A 21,237-nucleotide genomic window follows, 5' to 3' on the forward strand; every position below is an offset into this window, starting at 1 on the left:
GATTGCAAGATTTGTACTGGATAAACAAGAAAACGAGCTAATAAAAACGTGGTAAAATAAACTCGACTAGCATGAATAAATTTATAAATTCAGTTCTAAGCTGTATTATGTATTAAGTCTAATCCACTATCTTCTACGTGGTGTAATAACGAATAACTACCTAATATAATAATAAACTATTTCTTTTATTCAACGAATACAAGTTTTGAGATTGTAACATTATATATATTGAACATACATGATTTGAAAACATCTCATACATATACCCACTATAAGAATATGGTTTTTATTTATTTATAACATAGAAACACTTTGGTCCCACGTTAGTCGCCAGTTATAGTATTTATAACCTTTCCGGTTTTAGTATTTATTCCGAGTTCACAAAGATTAATCAACAATAACAGACAATACTTTAAACGGTACACGAAAACAGATTAACAAGATAAGATGGCTAGCTTGACCAAATAACCAGATGAACTTACCCAAAGTATTGGTTCAGTTCAGGTAGATATCACGTCATGTGACAACTAGATACCCCATTTATAACTAGAAATGAATCTCGATAGTGTAGGTGCTTGGTCTCAAAATAGAGGACCTGCACCTGTATGATGACAAAGGTTAGAGATAATCAGACTAAACTGACTGACTGTAAGAATTCGAGAGATTATAGAGATATCAATTACGGAGTCAACATAGAGTTAAATCCTCATCCGTCTACATAGTGCTTGCGGCGTCCAGACAATGGGCAGAGCCATCTATGGGTCTCTTTTCGAAGTCACACCGCTAAACATAGAGTTAAATCCTAATACGTCTACATAGCGCTTTCGATGCCCAGGCAATGGGCCACACCATCTATGGGCCTCTTTTCCAAGTCATGCCGCTACACCACTAGAAAAAACCGGTTAGTAATTTGGGCATTTAATTACCTACCTTGATTCAATATACAAAAACTGATAGCCAACATTGTACCGCAATTCGATAAGCATTTCATAACTACTAGTTAAAAATAAATAGTCGTACTTAAGTAGGGTGCCCGTATCTTAATTGTAAAAGCACTCTGGCGCGAATCTAGTAGTTACAGGTTCAAGTCCCATCGGGTGTCGTATTTTTTGAGGGAGTGGCGCGACCTTGCGCGTGCCCTATGCCCCAAATGGCAGGTCGTGACAGGATAAAATGGGTAATTGATACGAAAAATATGTGTATTCATTAAATATTGCTACATTCTAAAATATTCTTTAACATTCATGTCCCTTATTATTTTATTTGATTTGATTCTATTTACTTTTATAAATACTAGACAGAAAATATGTTAGTTACGAGAAGTTTCTTGAAAAACTCATTTAGAGATATTATTTTAGTTGTGAAACACCAATGCGAAAATGAGTTTGGTCAACACTAACAAATTCCAACAAAGTTTTTCATTACCAGGATGTTTTCAACCCGTGAACGCTACGTCATAATAAAATATCTCAATTAAATTAACGTCTTATTTTGATACTCCGTGACCTATGTAGTGGGTAATAATAATGCAGTGTGTCCCACTAATGCATTTACACTAACGTAGGAACAATTATTAGGTTACATGTAAGTTGTACGTAAACAGTTCACCGCAGGACACTTATTCGTGCGCCGCAGTACGTGAAACATTTTATCAAATGACGAGTAATCAGATGTAAACTTATAAGTTCTTCGTTGAACATTTCACCGTGGAATACATTTGTACGTATCTTACAAAATGCGGCGATAGTTTGCAAATAGTACTGTTCCAATTATATTAACCCTAACCTAACCTAACCTAACCTAGTAAAGACGTCTCATAAAATTTGCCACATGTTGTAGCATACGTACAAATATACTCCACGATGAAATGTACAACGAAGAACTCGTCATTTGATTAAACGTTACACGTACTCATGTTTCACGTACTGCGGCGCACGAATAAGTGTCCTGTGGTGAACTGTTTACGTACAAATTTCCGGATACGCAGTTATTAACATGACTTATTTTCAAACAATGAATTAGGTACCTATTTTCAATATTTAGCTTGGTAGATATTGTATCATAGTTCGTATATAGGTAACTAGGTAGTTTTATATACAAAAGTATTTTTTTTTGAAGATCTAGTAATAAATAAATAGTAAAATATTAATTTACTAACTGTACAGTGTCGTCCTGTGAATGTATACAAGACATGCATTACGTAGAGTTGGCACCAGTGGCGAAGGGTGGAGGTAGGTTATTAAGATCCGCCATAAATGGTGCACATTAAACTTTGTCTGTCATATTTATTTGTTTTCATTGTAATAAGACTACAATTTATAGATGGTGTTGGTTAGTTTTTAAAATTCAATTAAACCCTATAAAATCCAAGCCATAATAGATAACAGTCAAAAATACTTATCTATCTCTAAAATATCTAAAGTTATGCAATTAAATCATACTTAACTTTCGATATTTTATAAATATAATAATATTTTTTATCTATTATAGTTTGGTTTAGGCAGGACTTAATGAATTTAAAAAAATAACCCAACCATATGCGTAATATGTATTTTAATCTAACGAAAACAAATACGTATGAATGAAAAAGTGTGCACAATTTTGTCGTATCGCCCAAAATATACACATATACCTTCGCTACTGGGGGGCACACTCAAAATTAAGCAATAAATTCATAAATTTCATGGATATTTTATTTGTTCGCCTGCGGCGCTAGCAATTGTTGTTATTTGTATACTTGCATATCAGAATTAATTTGACGTGTCGTTAATTGTTGACCGAATTGATCGATTTAAATTGACAACATTTGAACAATGAAACCAGTTATGGAGATTACATAGCTAAGATACTCTTTTTTTACCTATTCTTTTGCTATCTTCTATCTTTCCTGCAGTATAACCTACAGTAAATTATAGAGTTTTGTATAATATGTAGTAGAAGCCAGCAGACAAATGTTGAAAATAGCCGATATACTGAAAATTTGTTAGGTTATGTTGTGTTAGGTTAGGTTACCATTCTTGAATTCGTGAATTTTGCCTTAATTGGCTATGAAAATTGTAGTTATAAATTATTTTACTGTAATTAAATACTAATGTTATTGTAGTTATTCCATATTATCATGAGTAATATTACACCTTGTTGCCGTATACGTTGACCAAGAATCAAGTCAATTCAAACAATTGCTTTATTAATATTGTCGATTTTTCCTACTACTGTATACTGTGAAATATCATTCAGCGTAAATCAGTTTCAAAAGTTCTTCATAAAAAACAAATATCGAAGCCAGTTGACAGATGTAAACTTATAAGCAGCCATGCGGCTCGCATTTGGAAAAAATAGTATTGAGGAGTTTCCATTTGCATTATTTTTAAACAAATAGATATATTGTACTGAAATTTTCAAATGTCTTATTAAATGGACTTGTTTATTTATATAAATTGATCCGTTTTTTTTAGTAAATAAAATTTAGCTTTAATTTTTTCAATCACAACGAAAGCGAAATTTGGTGGGGCCACAGTTAAATTTCACGTGAGAACCACTGGTCTAGATTGATTTTTTTAGTAGTTATTGCCTGTAATGTTATTTACAGTTTAAATTGTTTATATACAACACTCTTTCTAAAAAAATTGTCACATAATCACGTCTACCTTCACCGCCTCCAACCTCCACAATAATAATAATTAAAGTTTCCTTGGCAACTTTTCAAAACGTGCTTAATCTCCGCTTACTTCCTTATCGCACCGCCTATTACGTGATTTTTATAAATTGCATTACAAAAGTAGCTTTTTCCACTTCTTAATTCGCTGCATCATTAGAGAGTTTGGCCAAGGAGGTGAAAGGCAAAAGCATTTGTATGTTTAATTTTATAAATTTATAAAACTATTGATTTTGACACTCCCATTTCACACTTTTTTTGGGTCACACGACCCAAGCATCGGTGGGTCTTAGGCGGCTTAAGCATCGGTGGGTCTGAGGTTCGAATCTTGGGTCTGGAAAATACACAGATTGTTTTTTTTCAATTTGTGTATGAGTCAGTATGGGTCTAAAAATAGGTTGAGCAAGTGGCTGACATCCATTTCTCGTAAACACAAAAATCTGTTAATACAACTTCTACTTGTAGAGGCCCATATGATCTCATTAGGATTGGACATGGTTGAATAATAATAATAATTTTGTGTAATGTCAGCTTAGGTTACCCAGTCTATTAAACAGAAAAAAATCAGTTAATATGCACTTTGTTATCTTCATCCTGAGTATTCTTGGAGTCATCAATATGACATAATTGAAATTCTTTTAAAAATTTCCAAAAGCATATACGACAAAGGGAAACATACTCAATTTTGAGAGAGATATGAAAGTAAGGAGTAAAAAGGAAAGTAAGAGTTCAAGATAGTAATAATATGACTTGTAGGCTGTAATAGTGTCTATAAATATTCGTGTGATTACAATTAAGTTTTCGTGTTTTTTTGAACATTTTATAGATAAAACAACCTTATTAGATATATATATATATATATTAATTTCCTAACTCGTATGTGTTCGCCTTTTACCAACAACTGTTTTATTGCTAATATCGTACGGTAACCCAAGGTAAATCACAGGAATGGACGTAAATTTTTAGCATTGTAAAGGAACGGTTAAAATCAGTTATCTCCATTTTTTTTAAATATATTTTTCTCGACTTTTGTTCTCGAAGCACTTTTCTATCCTATTATAGGTATACACAAGGAAATGACAGAAGAAAATAAGTAGGTAATCAAATTTAAAATATAATCATATCGTATAACTTATATGCAATTCTGATAGGTTTTCGTAAGTATTAAGTCATACTTATCAAATATCTGATAATAATGACAGCGTTCATTTTTGATATTTCAATACCACCAATCAATTATCAACAACAATTTATCCTCCATGAACAACGCGTATTTTGTTATGTCAATGCTATACACACGGCTCAGGGTGAACTGAGCTAGAGCGAAATGTGATACGTACAATTTACATGTAACCGAAGGACACTAGTAACGCCCACGATGGCCGCGCGGCTTAAGCGTCAGCCTATAGCGTCGTTCGAATCATGGGTCTGACAAGTACACATATTGTTTTTCAATGTGTGTATAAGTCAGAATATGGACCTAATAGGTTGAGCAAGTGGCTGACATCCATTTCTCGTAAAAACAAAATAATACAAACCTCCACTCTGTGGAGGCCCATATGATCCTATTAGGAACGGACATGGTCGAAAGAAAGAATATTAGACTTTGTTTGAAATTTAACAACTTTGTAAATACTATTATATATCTAAATATTATTTTGTTCAAAATTGTAATAAAAAAATAGCGTGTGCTTATTTCTGGTGTGTTTCGTATAATATAAACAAGTTATTTATCCACCAAAAGCCACTCTGTGGCGGTCCATATTATGATCGGGCGTTGTCGAAGGACACTGATCTATGATTTAGGTACGGCGAGATGGAAAATAATATTGTGGGAAGCTAGGACTCACCTTAGGTTGATTAAGTCACTATTGACGGTAATGATTATGATCCTGTTGTACTCGAAAAATCCATCGCTGTGGATAGTTTTTCTCAACAAAATAACAGTTATTATTTGATTTACATAATAATATCACGTGGTAAATTTCATTCATATACTACATTAATATAGATTTCCTACCTCTGATATAAACTATGTTTTACGATTCTAAAACAACATAACATTCAATTTTCCGTATTTATACCGTTCACAGATATAATATATATTATTCCTTGTAAACTGGGCTTATTTATAGAGGCAATAACTATAAAACGCTTTGCTACACGAAAATATTTCCCTAATAGTAGCTTGCATGTATGTCATAAAATTGAATGTGCTTTGAAAGTAAAATACATTCTAATTATTATGACAAACTTTACTAAGGGGAAAAGCACAATGCGTATTGCGGCATGGTATGTAACTAATGTTAGCTTTGTATTTTATTATTACTGTGATAATAAAACTTTTGAAACATACGTTAAGCATGAAGGTAAAATTAATATACATTCAAAAGTTAGACTTAACTCTTCTATATGGACCATCATATTTTATGGCACTACAACCATTCGCCTGCTTCAAAAACTTCCTCCATCCTGGACGATCCAGCACCAATACTCTTCAATTGATTTGACCGTGCATTTTCAGGTGCAGGTCTTCTCTTGCCATCGGGGGTTGCGTATATAGCACGCCTTGCCGGTGTATTCTCCGGCATTCTATACACGTTGCCAATCCAGCACAGCATCTGCATTTTCATATGCCGCGTGCTCTTTTCGCCCGCCTTTGTGTACAGCTTCTCATTATATCTTGACTTCCAATTAGTGCTACTTTATTGAGTAGTCCCAAAGATTTTTCTCAAAACTCTCCTCTCAAAGCTATATTATATACTTCTCTCATTGTTTTTGATAGATGAATAAAATAGGTTGATATTCACATTATTTAATAAAATTAAAAAGTGTAAAGAACACACGCGATAGAAATGAAACTTGTTAGTTTTCTCTTCATTCTCGGATACGTAGATTATTAGTAGATAATATCCATATTTAAGTGTTTTAATGAAATATTTGTTAACTACAATAATTAGAACCCTTTTTTTTCTTCTTATCTATCCCAAAGGCCACCATTAGGCTGTTCTTTACTGTATCATCAGCTACCTGAAACAGTACAGTGGATCTGCACTCGTACGAATCACGGAGGTTTTTAAGCCACGAAATGTGGCGTAGTCATCTGTTACATTTACCATTGATCTTTTCTTTGATGACAAATTGAAGAACGCTTTACTAATTTATTCTCATCTAATGATACAATAGTTTTCTGGCTTTAATACCCATTTTTCACATTCGATTGAGAACTTCATTGTCATACAGTTATTACAAGAAATTATAAAAATTCGTTTATAATATTATGTACTTTACTAGTTATTAAATTTTTAAACACATAAAATAACATTTTTATTGCCATACATTAATACTAACACAAAGTACATAATAGTATTTTTTTTAAATCGATGATGTATTGGTTTACGTCTGTAATAATAGTAGTAATCTACCTATATTATGTAGATAACGTAATTGCTAGTGTGTGCGGTTACTAATAAAAATATCAATGATCAATTCCGCCTGCTTTCTTCAATTTTTATTTCGATTATCAAATAAATCATGTAGGTTTTTCGTTACAGCAAGATGCACTCTCCCGGGAATTTTTGTGTACCGCGCGTAAAAATGTTAACATCAAAGGAAACTAAATTCACTATTAATATTATAAAATATAATGAATACGACAATATAGTCTAAATTTAATCTTGTCATGATGAATAGTAGTTTAGTAATTCTCTCAAAAAAGCTTAAACTCACATCAATTATTGTATTCCGCTCGAGAGCTTTTACCATTCAAATTATTAATGTCATTGATTCAAATAGACTATCCTTTTAATCTGTTCTACTTAATAATATGTTATGCTCATAATATGTTTTTTAGTCTATTAGAAATGATAAAATTATAAAATACTGTCAGAAATAGCTTTGTCCTGATATCAAAATTAATATAAAGATCTAAAAAAAGTATGGAGTTGAAAAGTTGATTTTTACATTTTTAATGTATCTAATCTGAAGATTTTGTGAGTGTGAAAGTTTCGAACAGAAAAGTGTACATAAAGCAATCAACATAATATTATTACGTAAGTGTTTTTACGCATGATGTTTGTGAACTTTTAAAAACTTTAAGCTTTAATTATAGAATATTGTTTTTTTAGGACCTACCTTCAACAAAATTCTAAACATTGAACTCTCCCTCGTGCTCAACTTTTTGACAGAGTTTTCCTTTTTAACCTCCTCAAAAACATTTTTTGTATTAAGTTAACGGTAGTTCACGGCCAAAGTCATTACTAAATACGTTCGAAATAAATTACATTTTAGCGTGGGGAACTGCTTCGCCTTTACTAAGCACACCAAAGTGCCTTCAATATATCACTAAAAAGAACATGAATGCTATTTTTTTTTATCTTCGCGTCGAGTTTTCGGCCTTTTCCGTGACGCTACTTTCCGATATGCTAAACAACTTATGAATAGTGCGTTAACATAAAAGTAATATGTAACAGTCATAACAGAGATAGGATTTAATAAAAAATTTGAGGCTTAGCAAGATGAAAAAAAACTTGAAAAATATGTTATTTTTTGGACAAAAAATAGGAGCGTAAAAAATAAAAGTAATTGATTTTAATATTACTTTTCGTATTATATACGAGGGTAGTTTTAAAAGTATGTAAAACACATGTTTTAGTAAGCTATTTTTTATTCAACCTGTCATTAGGCTTTCACGCAAATATGGCGTGTATCTGAACCGAATCCACTAGGGGGATTCCAGATTATATAATGTAAAAGTGGGACTTGAAAGAGTCACCAATTTGTGAGTGTGGTAGGATTTAAACCACGGAGCACATCGTCAGGAGTCATTTAACTCTTAACGAGAAGAGTCTCGACCATACATCAGAACAAACCGGAAGTTATTATATGGATTGATTGATGCCTTGTCGATTTGACTGTGACCTTTATACTCTGTATATTTATAATATTTACTATATATTTAATATATACTTATAATTCTGTGATTTTGATTCCTAATTACTTTTTCTTTTTGAATAAAATGTTTAACTTTTTTTTACTATCGATCTTCATATGAATATAATCGTGTCCGGAAACTTGTACGTATGCAGTTCGCCGTATCTCACTTCACCGTGAAACGTTGTATAAGGGAATATATGGCCGTATATTAAAGACCGAACTCTTCGTATAGTACCTACTGACATAAAATTCATGCCTAAAAACACGGTCCTTGTCGGTTTACACTCCACAGGAAGCCAGCAGCAAACAAATTTGGAAAAAAGCCGATATACTGGATTATTTGTTGGGTTAGGTTATGTTTTCATTCTTGAATTCATGAATTTTGCCAAAATCAGCTATGAAAATTGAATTAATGTTCATATTAAGTCAAAGAAAATTTTCTAATGCATCCAAGCTCTGTACCATTCCATTTAAGTCGTTTCTCGCGACCTGTACGACGAGTGTCGTGACTGTACACGACGCCTGAAGATGCCGAAAGGCGAAACCCGGGTTGCGAGAAACGACTTAAATGGAACAGTACAGAGCTTGAATCCATTAGAATTTACATAATATTATATTATGTTGGCTTCCGGCCAATGTGTTTAACCAATTTAGCCACCTACGCCTTACCTAATTACGCTAAAATGTTTGTGATTGACTTTTTTTGCTTAATTAATTACTTTTACTTAATTTTGTCGTAAGGTAGGGCGGTAGAGGTGGCTAAATTGGTAAAGCATATTGGCCGAAATCCAATGGACACGAGTTTAATTCCCGTCCGGCATCACGTTTTTTTTAAGTTTTTTTTTCTATTAGCTCTAATTCTGACTATTTTCAAATTACATATCTTTATTTTTAAATAAGTAGTCTAGTTTATGGGCTGCACACACATTTCGACCAGTTTCCATATTTTTCATTAACGGATACGAAAACAATGGGTAACCTAAGTAATATAAAAAGTCGACCATAATAAAGCCGCGGCACTAAATTGCGAGTTACCATGATAGCGATTGATATGATTTGAACGAATTTGAATATTTGGAGTAAATTAGTATTTTCGATTTCGTTAAAATTAATTAACATATAACCATTTAATTAACTATTTCTTTTATTCAACGAATAATTCGCAAGATATAAAAATGTACCATTCTTATTATTGAAAATACATATTGGGGAGATCCGTGACGTCGGTTAGTAATTACAGTAGGTAATAAATACTTTAATTTAGAATACAAAAATCGATCGCCTACCGTAACTCAATTTGGAGAGCACTAATGAGCAGGTATTAATAAAAAGCCAATAGTTAAAATTTGTCGCAATCAAGCATGGCAGTCGTAGCATAGTCGTAATGCACAGGGCGCGATACCGAAGAGATTCGGTTCCTGCCGGGTGTCTTACTTTTTTCGAAAACGATTTTTCCTATTGGCTATATTTTCTCATGAGTGTTTTCAGAATTATATATGTTCAATATACGAGTATAACCATTTATTACAATATGACACAATTAATTGTCATTTTCTACACACCGTTTACTGTATTGCATTCGAAGTATGAGCAATAACCAGCACTATAATCTAAATTCACAGCGCCGCGGCTTGAATATAGTGGGTCTCGGTTAAGGCTGTATCTCAGCTGAGGCATGGCCTAAAAAGATCGTCACTAGGCGATGCGCGGATTGTGCAAATGATGCGAGCCGAACGAAATATAATTTGTCATAAATATTCAACATGCGTCCTTTTTATGTTATGTTTATTATTATATTCGTAATAATAATAGTATATTCATTGAATTGAGTACATGAGGAACGTTTTTTAGTCATCTTTACACGATTTAAGAATATATTCCTCACAAAACAAATTGACATGCAAATAGGTCGACGCGGCCGAAATTTCGTTCCACATACAGTTGAAAATTATTTGCCGTTTCACTTATGTACGCTCTTAAATTGTATCGCTAGTATACATAAGGTCATTTTCTAGAGTGACGAATTTTTATCACGTAACTATTTACTTGGCTAAGTTTTATCCAATACTCATGTTACCCAATGTAAAAGATGTTTGGTTGCTTTGGGGCAAGTTTGACTGGACAAAATGAATAATTCAGAGTTTTCTTAGAGCAAACTGCAAGTCGTTCATTAACTAGGACTCTAGTTTCTTGTTGATACTTTGTTAGTGTTGCCCGTGTCAACTTGAATTTGCATTAACATGGACATGCCAGAGAATGACAATGATAGTAAGGAAAATTATAAAAGAAAACGAATCGTTGAGAAAAAAACCAATTGAGGACAAAACTGGTCTGCTATAAAATTTATTATTATGAAAATAAATAAGTCCAAAAACTACCTTTCATTGTCTTAAGAGCATACTTCAGTGAAACGGCAAATAATTTTCAACTATAAATAGGTGCGACGAAATTTCGGACTCGCTGGCAATCGGAGAGCGAAAGTCGAACTGTGAACATGTCAATTTGTTTTGTGATGGCGTCGGGGGAATTAAATCTTAAATCGTGTTAAGATGACTAAAAAACGTTACCCATTTACTTGAAAAAGAAAACATGTCAATAAATATATTATTAATATTACTAATAGAACAATAAACATAACATTGGACGCATATTGAATTTTTGTGACAAATTATGTTTTTTTCTGCACGCGTCGTTCACACAATCTTTGCGTCGCGTAGTCACGATCGTTTTAGACCGTGCCCCAGCTGAAGTATAGCCTTAACGCCCTTAACTGTTGATCCATGGTGGAAATGCATTGTATTCTTAATTTAATTTAATAAAACGCATTTATAAAACCATTAGTATAATTTATGACGAGATAATTTTAGAAAAATATTTACGATAAAAAATTATATTGATAATCTGTCATCCCAAATTTGACAAGAATTAGGCATTTTATTATTATAAATATAAAGGATAATAAGGCTTCAAAATTGTACAAATAGATTATCTACAACGTTTAAGGTATGTCCAGGATCATGCTTTGAAAATAGAAAAAAAGCTCCATTTTAACCCACGCTGAGCACGTCCGCCCTTACAATAGGAGCAAAGGTCAAACAAAAGAACACTGAATTAAAATCGAATCCAAAATATGCAAATGTTATTAATGTTATTAATATGTAGTAAAAATAATCAAAACTGGATGGAACAAACAAACAACAAACTTTGTATTGTATATAATTAAACCTTCGCAGGTTTGCGCACAACAACTGACAAAAGTTTCATCGCAATCGGGTAAATGGTATAGGAACGCATACGAATAGAAGAAGATGATGATTTTCTAATTTAGAAATCTTTGTGGGCATGCGCACGACAACTCACCAAAGTTTCATTGCAATCGGATGAACGGTATAGGAACGCATACGAATAGAAGAAGAATAAGATTGTCGTACTAATTCAGAAACCTTTGCGGGCGTGCGCATAATAACTGGTCAAAATTTCATCGCAATCGGATGAATGGTATAGGAACGGATACGAATAGAAGAAGAAGAAGATGGTTGTACTAATTCAGAAACCTTCGCGGGTGTTGGCACAACTACTGACGAAGGTTTCATCGCAATCGGATGAATGGTATAGGAACCATATGAATAAAAGAAGATATAATGAAGAAGAAGAAGAAGATGGTTGTACTAATTGAGAAACCTTCGTGGGTGTTGGCACAACCACTGACGAAGGTTTTGTCGCAATCGCATGAATGCTATAAGAACCATACGTATAAAAGAAAATAGAATGAAGAAGTTGATGATTTTTCTAATTCAGAAACCTTCACGGGTGTGCATACAACCACTTACCAAAATGTGGTATGGTATAGGAACGCATACGGAACAGACAGACAGACAGACATTCATTTTTATATATAAGATATAGCCTATACTCTTCGCGCAAGTGCAAACAATAAGTTGACAAAGTTTTATCGCAATCGGATGAACGGTATGGCAGCGCATAAAATACGAACAAACAAACAAACAAACAAAATTGATTTTATATATTAGATAATAAAATAACCGTCAATCAATTTCAATAACCTTTATATACTTTTTATTTCTTATTTTATTTTCATTAAACGTTTTTGTAATTAACATCATAATTTGACTACGACGCCCAGTAGCACTCGAACCCGCATAAACTGGATTAGCCCCAATTTGCTTTACCAATTAGGCTATTGCTAATAACGACAAAGCATGTTTGTAGTTTTGACAAACCCATTCATTTTATACATTTAATCAAAAACTATATGTACCCACGCCATTTTTAATTTTTCAGTATAGTAATGTGAATATATAAATTCTAAGATATAATATCAAATGATTACCTTTTCTATCGAAATAGAATAAATAATAATATAAAACTAAAGCTGAGTTTTAAAATATAGCTAAATCCATACAGCAATCAGACCAAAGTGATTTGAGCAATCAAGAAATAGCAAGCACTATATTATTGCATTCTATCTATATTCACTTTTATGCATCAGTTAGTAAAATCTCCATAAATATGAATATAATATAATATAGGTTTATCTTAAAAATATTTCCATTTTGTCTACCTATAGTAAAAAATATATATTTTTAATTTATCGTATAATTCACATGATTTGAGAATTTATCATTCTCATAACATACAAATTTGGAAACACCTCAGATATATTATTATACGCACTAAAAAAATCTTTTTGAAAATAATACGAAGCCCAGCGGGACTCGGATTTAGGTTCTCTGGATTCGCGCTAATTTGCTTTACCGATTAACACAATCACTGCTGACCTGCTAATTAATATTATTTAATTATCACATTTAAATATCATGTTAATTATGTCTAATGGCCAGGTAATGCAAATGTCCCAGTCGCGTTGTCAACACTAAATGAGTTAAGGCTATACCTCCGTTGAGGCACGGTCTAAAAAGATCGTGGCTAGGTGATGCGCGGATTGCGGGTAGCGGGTGCAAATGACGTATGCCGAACGAAATATAATTTGTCATATAAATCCAACATGCGTCCATTTAATGTTCTGTTTATTAAGCGTCATAGAAAGCGGCCGTGCATATCCACGTCTGTGCATATATGACGGGTGGTGGCGGGAACTTTAACGTAATATGTTCTATTAGTAACAATAATAATATATTCGTTGACATGTTTTCTTTTTCAAGTAAATGGATAACGTTTTTAGTCATCTTTACACGATTTAAGAATTAATACCCCCGTCGCCATCACGAAACAAATTGACGTGTTACGTTCTCTCTCCGAATGCCAGCGAGTCTGCGAAAAAAAGCGAAAATTTCGTCGCGCCTATAGTTGAAAATTATTTGCCGTTTCACTGATGTATCGTCTTAAGCCATGTGCGTCATATCTAATTACGACGAATTTAAGTAAAAGTTTCTTCATTTCATATTCATCGAATCATATTATATATAATTACAAATAAAAATTAAGATTATTATGCTTGTCAATTCTCTCAAAAAAAATTATACCTTACTCCGACACCACTGCCTTTGAGTGATCAGTGTGATCCGAATCACTCATGTATTAAGGGTGTTTGTAGGGTGTTTGCCAAATTGCGACCTTTTCTACAAAAGATAGTGAGCATTGTCTGCTTTACGAGTCTGCCGAAAATCCGTAAAATTAGCTCACTCACTCGGATCTTTGACTCAATGTTCATCGATTCCTTTTACCACCCCAACTCTTCTATTATTTGATTCTCGACAGATCAAATAATACCGTCTTGTAAACAGTGGTTGTTCAACCATAAAGCAACGCAATTATATTTTTTTTTGTCGTTGAGTTTTCATCCTTTTTTTCAATTTTCATAATATTATTATAGTAATGTTATAGATATAGCATTACTATGTTATCAACAAAGACTTTTATATGTATTAGATGCAAATCTAACTGTGTATTTATCTGCACAAAATATTAAAGACTTATGTTTATTAAGGTTGTCATATTATTTTGATTACACGAATTATCATTACATTAAGATGCTTATAAAGCAAATATTATTAAGTATAGTGAATTTTTAGCATAAAAATAATTCACTAACCAAAAATTGCTAACCTTAAATTGATAATAATCGATGGCCTTACCAAACCAACCTGCCCTGCACCACATCCGGTTTTAATCAGGCGATCACGGGATCCTACTTTTGTATGTGAAGCAGCATTTTTTTATGACCGGGAATGTCTCAGGAGGAGTTTCCCAAGACTAAGGTTGACATGCACTCAAATGTGCTTTGACTGAATTTACATGACTTTAAGTTAAGGGTACCCATCGGAGAGCGGAGCACGTAGATGCAAAATTAAAAATTGTGCTAAATAACAAAAGTTAATACAAAACTGCTGAACAATCTAAGTGAAAAGATCTTCACGTAAGCAATATGACGCCGTAAATTTTCTAAATGCAACATAATTGGCTTTTGTGGCAACCAGGTTGGACGGTCCGATGGGCTCAACAACTGGTTGAACCGACTTGAGCAACTCTTCCCTTTCCGTATACATTTTATGATTACCTGAGGATGGGGTTTGCATCCTGTATTTCTCTATTACATGGACTTGTTGAACGGTTAGCACGACCAAGCTCTTAGAGCCTGCCAGCGAAGCCACCATGTACAGTCAAGAATTTACTGGTGTAATGAATGATCTGGAGACAAAACGGTTTTGACATTTGGAAATTCGATTTTGATATATATATATATATATATATATATATATGTGCCTGTCATTCGTGGAGGCATTTCATTTTCTGACAGGTTGAGCATTATAATTTGATGAAATAATGAATTAAAAATTACTGCACCTCAAGTTATAATTATTGCCCTCCACCTCCATGTATATAATTAGCTCGGCTGCCAGGGCTTCCGTTATGAAATGTTTTTTTTGACACTTTATAACTTGAGAAGGTTTACTCTTGACAAAGGTCGTAGTATTTTTATTGATTTTGAACGTGCTAATTAAATGAGACCTATTGACCTTAAAAATTTTAACCTATATTTTAAGACTATCAAATTCGAGTTTAACAAAATACAACGTTGTAGTATATACGATAAATAACCCTTGGCTAAAATTCATACTGATTATCACATTGTTTGGTATAATACGAGACCCTATCGCCTAATTATATTTTCTGCCCTCTGAGGTTCAAAATGCTTGAACAAAGGGAATCTTTTGCACTGAATATAGTGGTGGAATTTGGACATATTTTAGCGGAAATAACTGGCGAGTGTAAGTTGGGTGAGAACTTGAGGCAGCGGATTAGCATTACAATAATTATGCTATGAGATACACGAGATGCCACAATAAGAATTGGGGAGGTGCTCATACTTCAAAATAATATTATCATCATCAGCCTGAATCTATACACTGGCCTCTTCAAGCTGCTTCCACTTCTCTTGGTCTTGTGCATTGCGTTGCCACGTACTTCCGCAAAACTTTATCATTTCATCGATGCAGCGGCCTCTAGGTCTACGTTTCGGACGTTTTGTACTTCTTGGATACCACTGGATGACTAGATTTGTCCAACGAGTGTCTCTTCTTTGGTCTATGTGTCCATCCTATCTCCATTTAAGGCTTTTAATAAACTATTACATCGCAAACCCCTGTCTGCTTCCTTATCCACTCATTACTCTTTTTGTCCTTTCGCGTTATGCCCAACATGCACGTCTCCATACCACGTTGTGCTACTCTAAGTTTCAGGATCTCTCTTTTACTTAGGGTCCATGTTTCACATGCATATATGATCACGGAAAACACACACTGGTTGAACACTTTGCGCTTTAGGCACAGTGGAAGGTCACTTTAGGAGACATTATTCAGGCGGCCAAAAGCACTCCAGCCTAGCTTTACTCTGCGAACAATTGCATCAAATATACATCCATCTATAGACACTTGTTGTCCCAAATAGATTCTTTTTCACATGTTCAAGCTGAGTGCCATTGATGAGGATCTCTTTTTGGCCCGTAAAGCAGTTGAACATGACTTTCGTCTTCGTTACATTTCAAAATAATATGTATTTGAGTAATTATTGTAAAAAGAAAGTATTTCAAATAAAGATTAACAGTATGTTTCTAAGCCCCTGCTTCCTGTTTTCATACTATTTGTATTTATCATATTTTCTGCAGTTGCAGTGTAAAAATAAATTCATTATATGAAACAATATTGCCAATTTGTAAGTATGCTCGTACATATTATATTATTAATCAATTATATAAATAGGAAATCGCAAAATTCTCCGCACGTTGATTGTCATTAATGAACTGCAAATAATATGCCGTCGGGAGAATAAAGCATTTAAAATTCAAACAGACGTTTTACAGGGACGAGAATAGAATTTATTTCAATAAAATGTTTTACTGATTATTTACTTCCTACGTTGATTATTTTGCTGCGTAAATAAATTTGAAGAATTTTAATTTATTTCCGTTTATTTTATTCATTTCTATATCTTCTGGAGGTCATGATTTAATGCAGTTGTCGGCAACCGGTAATCTTGGGGCTGCAAGTAGCATAAATAAATTCTAGGGCCCATTTGTTTTACTATCTCAATAATACACATTTGTCCCCCTAGGACTCCGAGCCTCTCCACCGGCATTACCACCTCTTGGACTACCCCTTGGACTCAACCCTGAATCACCAGGACCGCCTTCTCATGGACTCCGACTTCCATCAACCGTTAATGGAGTTAAGGAATACCTGGGGATACACGTAGCTTAAATTAATGCTGGGGCCCATTTGTTTAACTATTTCAATAATGCACATTTTTATATACACACAAAATAGTAAATACTTTTATGTGAGTAAATAGTTAATTTTTAACAATTTAAAAACCAGTTAAATATGAAGAAAAAAATAATACTACGAAACATTATAAAATACAATTTTGTTGAATGTTTTTTTAGTATTTACAAATAAAATATGTTACTAGGGATTAATCATTTTCGCGAACGAAATGTTTTGACTATGTCTGATTCTAAGATCATAATATTGGTTTCCACCGAGTGGAAGTTTGTATTAATAGATTTTTTACGAGAAATGGATGTTAGCCACATATTATGTATATTTTTTGCCAGACTTTGTAATTCGAACCTCGAATCCACGACATTATAAGCCGACACGTTAGCCGCGGGTATTATAGTTACATTTGGAAGTAGCTAGCTACATACTATTATTATATTTTCATACAAGCATTTTTCACAATATGTTTTAGAAAGAATAAATTTTCATCTCGACTGTTTTTTTTAAATTTGTTAGAATAGCCACAAAATAGGAAAAGCAGGTAAACAGACAATATTGCATATTACACTGTTAACTGTTTTTCATATTTCGTACGTTAATTAATTCTTGGACTCTCCAATGAATCATAATGGTAGATACTCAGTAAACAGGATGCAAGAAACACGGATGTATTTGAGAGGATTTATTTAAAGAATTTATCGCGCTGTTTCATCGATGGAATACCACGTGTTCAAATTCATATTTAATAATAAAAATATTGTTTTTCTCTTTTTAATTTATCATTAATTTAATGAACCCGTGGATAATAATGGTATATTAAATCTTTGTAAAATATTATGATATATTTTTATCTCAAGGTACAATAGCAACTATAATAATTAATATAAAGTTTTCTTACCTGCAGCTCCATTGTCATCACTAGCTCGCCTGCTGGCTGGTGGATCCTGGAAAGTCAACGTTAAACTTCCTCTCGGGCCACCTGCACCAGTGCTGACACTCCCACGTGGACTTTTCCGTCCTTCTTCGCCACCGATACTCCCTCTAGGACTCCGAGCCTCTGAACCGCCAATACTACCTCTTGGACTACCCCTTGGACTCAATCCTGAATCACCAGGACCGCCTCCTCGTGGACTCCGACTACCATCAACCGTTAATGGAGTTAGAGAATGCCGTGGACTTCTACCGATATCAGGAGCAAGTGAACTTCTGTGCTGGCTCCACGTTGATCCCTCAGGTATCAAACTATTGCGTGGACTTCTAGCCGAGTCTGGGATTAAGCTATTTCTTGGACTTCTATTGAAATCTTGTGGATTTAAACTGAGTCTAGAGCCGTATGCTGCATCTGGTATTAAACTATTCCTCGGACTTCTATCTAATCCTGGCACGAGACTATTTCTTGGGCTCAAAGCACTATCTGGTACTAAAGAATGCCTTGGACTTCTTGCAGTGTCCGGTACTAATGAGTTTCGAGAGCTTCTGTTGTAATCTGGCGCTAGGCTATGCCTTGGACTTTTATTGAATGATGGTATATCAGGAGCTAAGCTGTTTCTTGGACTCCTATCTAGTATTGGAATTCCTAGGCTTTGCGTGTTGAGTAAGTTTTCATCTGGATTATTGGGGCTGACGTCCAAGTCTGGGGCTAGGCTGTGTCTTGGACTGCGGCGTGGACTTCTTAGGCCCGGTGGTGAATCTGGCGTAACGGCTACACTCGCACGCCGGGCTGGGGATGTAGCCGGAGCAGTCAAGGCATTTGCTCTTGGTGCTCGACCTTGAGGAGACGATGCTGCACTGCGCGACGCTCTTCGGCGGCGCGATGAAGAGCTTCTGTGTAACATGTTTACTATCTACACAATTTTTTCCAATTTTTACAAGAAAATGATAATACTGTCTCTAAAAATAGCCAGTTTTTTTTATTTTTAACGTCAAAAATATTTTAATGCAATGATTATAAAAAAATCATATGTATTATTAGACCGTTTAATTAATCCCCGTTAAAAAAAGTAATGCATATTAATTTTATCACTACATTTATTTTTATATGAAACTTTATCAGTTTTCAATAATATTATTAGTTATAAAATAATATTCATCTAATAAATTATTATTGGATGCATTCCGTAAATTCTTTATCAATGAGTTTCTAATGAAAAATTCTTTTTGCAAAATTTTAACGTTTGATATCATTAAATTTATTTTTATGATAAAATTTTATTTGATTATTTTGCAATTGCTGTATTATTAAAAACAAATTAGAGTATTATTCTATGTCACTGTTATTAAATTCGAACGAATAAATTAGCCGACATTAAGCTCATTAATTATTTTTGACTTACGGCGAACCAATTTTGCAAAATTATTTTGAAAACAAAAATAAAACCCGATTTAATTTACTACTACATCGTGCAATTAAAACTTTTCCTATAATCAAATTATTGTGCACACAATATTAAATTAGGTTTTCTAAATTCGGGCACTTTTTGTGAACTTTGAAATATAATCACCAATTATTACTATGCTCGAATAAACCAACCGCTAATTGGGCCCGGAATTTTTTTATGTTAAATAAACATTCCGGACATTTTTTTTTCACTCGATCGGTTTAACGTGAAATTTATTAGTTGAACACTTTTAATAATAAAGCCCACACTTTGCACCCCGGATAATGAATATGCTGAATCATTGGACCTGAAAATAAAAGAAAAATATTTTATTAGTGTGGTGATATCAAAAATCCTAAAATAGTTAATATAACTTGGGGAATTGAATAGTGTCTTCATTAGTGACATTCAATTATTCCTAAATCAGTGATTATCTACCAACCGCAATAAGCAATAAGTCGCATAAACTTTTTAAGTACTTAATAAATAATAATTGCAAGATAAAAATATTTTTTTATATACAATGTTTTTAAATTTTCTGTTGAATCATATAAACTTGACTTGACTAGCTTAAGCGATCAAAAAAAATTGTACTTGATAGAAATAATACTGAAATTTCATTTTAACATGTCATATTGATTTCCATAGTAACGCACGTGTATATTAATAATTTAGTTGCCATGACCCCAGATTCCTAGCAACCAATAATAGTGGATTGGATTACGGATTTCTTCCGAAATAACTTTTCATACAAAACAGAATTAACTGAAAATGAATTCAATTCTACTTAAAGATAGTTAAAAGTATTAAAAAATGCATTGGCATCGTGTTCTGATATATTCTAAAAGTTTCAAATGTCTAGCTAGTCGGGAAGTTAGTTAAAAATCGATTGCAAGGTTTGTACCGGACAAAGAACCACCGGATGGGTCTAGGACGATTTGGCGCCGAGACAACTGGACGCCACGTAGTTCTAAATTGAATAGACGTTAGGTACTTATAGGTACTTACTTTTAAAAAAAATATTCTAAAAAAAGTACTACCTATTTATATTTAAATTATTATATTATGATTTAATAGTTGGTGAGAATTTAAATATGCACAAGTAAATAATGATTTAATCGTGCATATTTTTAAGTTCCAACGAAAAAAGAGTTTTTTATTTTATATAAAGCCTTAGACATGGTAATTCTCAATCCGCAATAAAAAAAAAACATTATGTTAAGAGTAAAATGAATTAAAACTACTAAGTAGTATATAGAAAGTGATTGAAATTCCTCGTCTACGTTCTGTATTATACGTGTCTACGACAGTGCGGCGTCCAATTGTCCTGGCGTCCAGTTGTCCCATTCCCCCACCGGACAAATATGAATACGAGCTAAGAAAACGTTGTAAAAAATGAAATTCAAATGGCCTTATTTTTTATAATATATATGTATAAGAATAAAAAATTTAAACTCATTGTCATCACCTATTATGTGCCGTCCCTTTTGTTTCTGTAAAATCATTGAAA

At 33.3% G+C, this 21,237-nt stretch overlaps 1 protein-coding gene across 2 annotated transcripts in view; it reads right to left on the minus strand.

The window, feature by feature from the left end:
• Positions 1 to 19,184, minus strand: part of LOC147075625 (uncharacterized) — a 219,819-nt gene extending 200,635 nt beyond the window's left edge. The window contains exons 1-3 of one of the 2 annotated variants that reach the window (XM_085941924.1): positions 18,788 to 19,184; positions 18,252 to 18,727; positions 7,816 to 7,831 (exon numbers count right to left, since the gene is read on the minus strand). In XM_085941924.1, the coding sequence (XP_085798050.1) occupies positions 7,816 to 7,831; positions 18,252 to 18,727; positions 18,788 to 19,184 (889 nt within the window). Of the gene's footprint in view, positions 1 to 7,815; positions 7,832 to 18,247 lie in introns of both variants that reach the window. The other variant, XM_085941925.1, reaches the window with a different exon arrangement.
• Between the last annotated feature and the right edge of the window lie 2,053 nt (positions 19,185 to 21,237).

The sequence above is a fragment of the Rhyacophila brunnea genome, unplaced genomic scaffold (genome assembly GCF_057557595.1).
Source record: "Rhyacophila brunnea isolate RB1 unplaced genomic scaffold, BYU_Rbru_1.0 scaffold_14, whole genome shotgun sequence".
Classification (NCBI taxonomy): domain Eukaryota; kingdom Metazoa; phylum Arthropoda; class Insecta; order Trichoptera; family Rhyacophilidae; genus Rhyacophila; species Rhyacophila brunnea.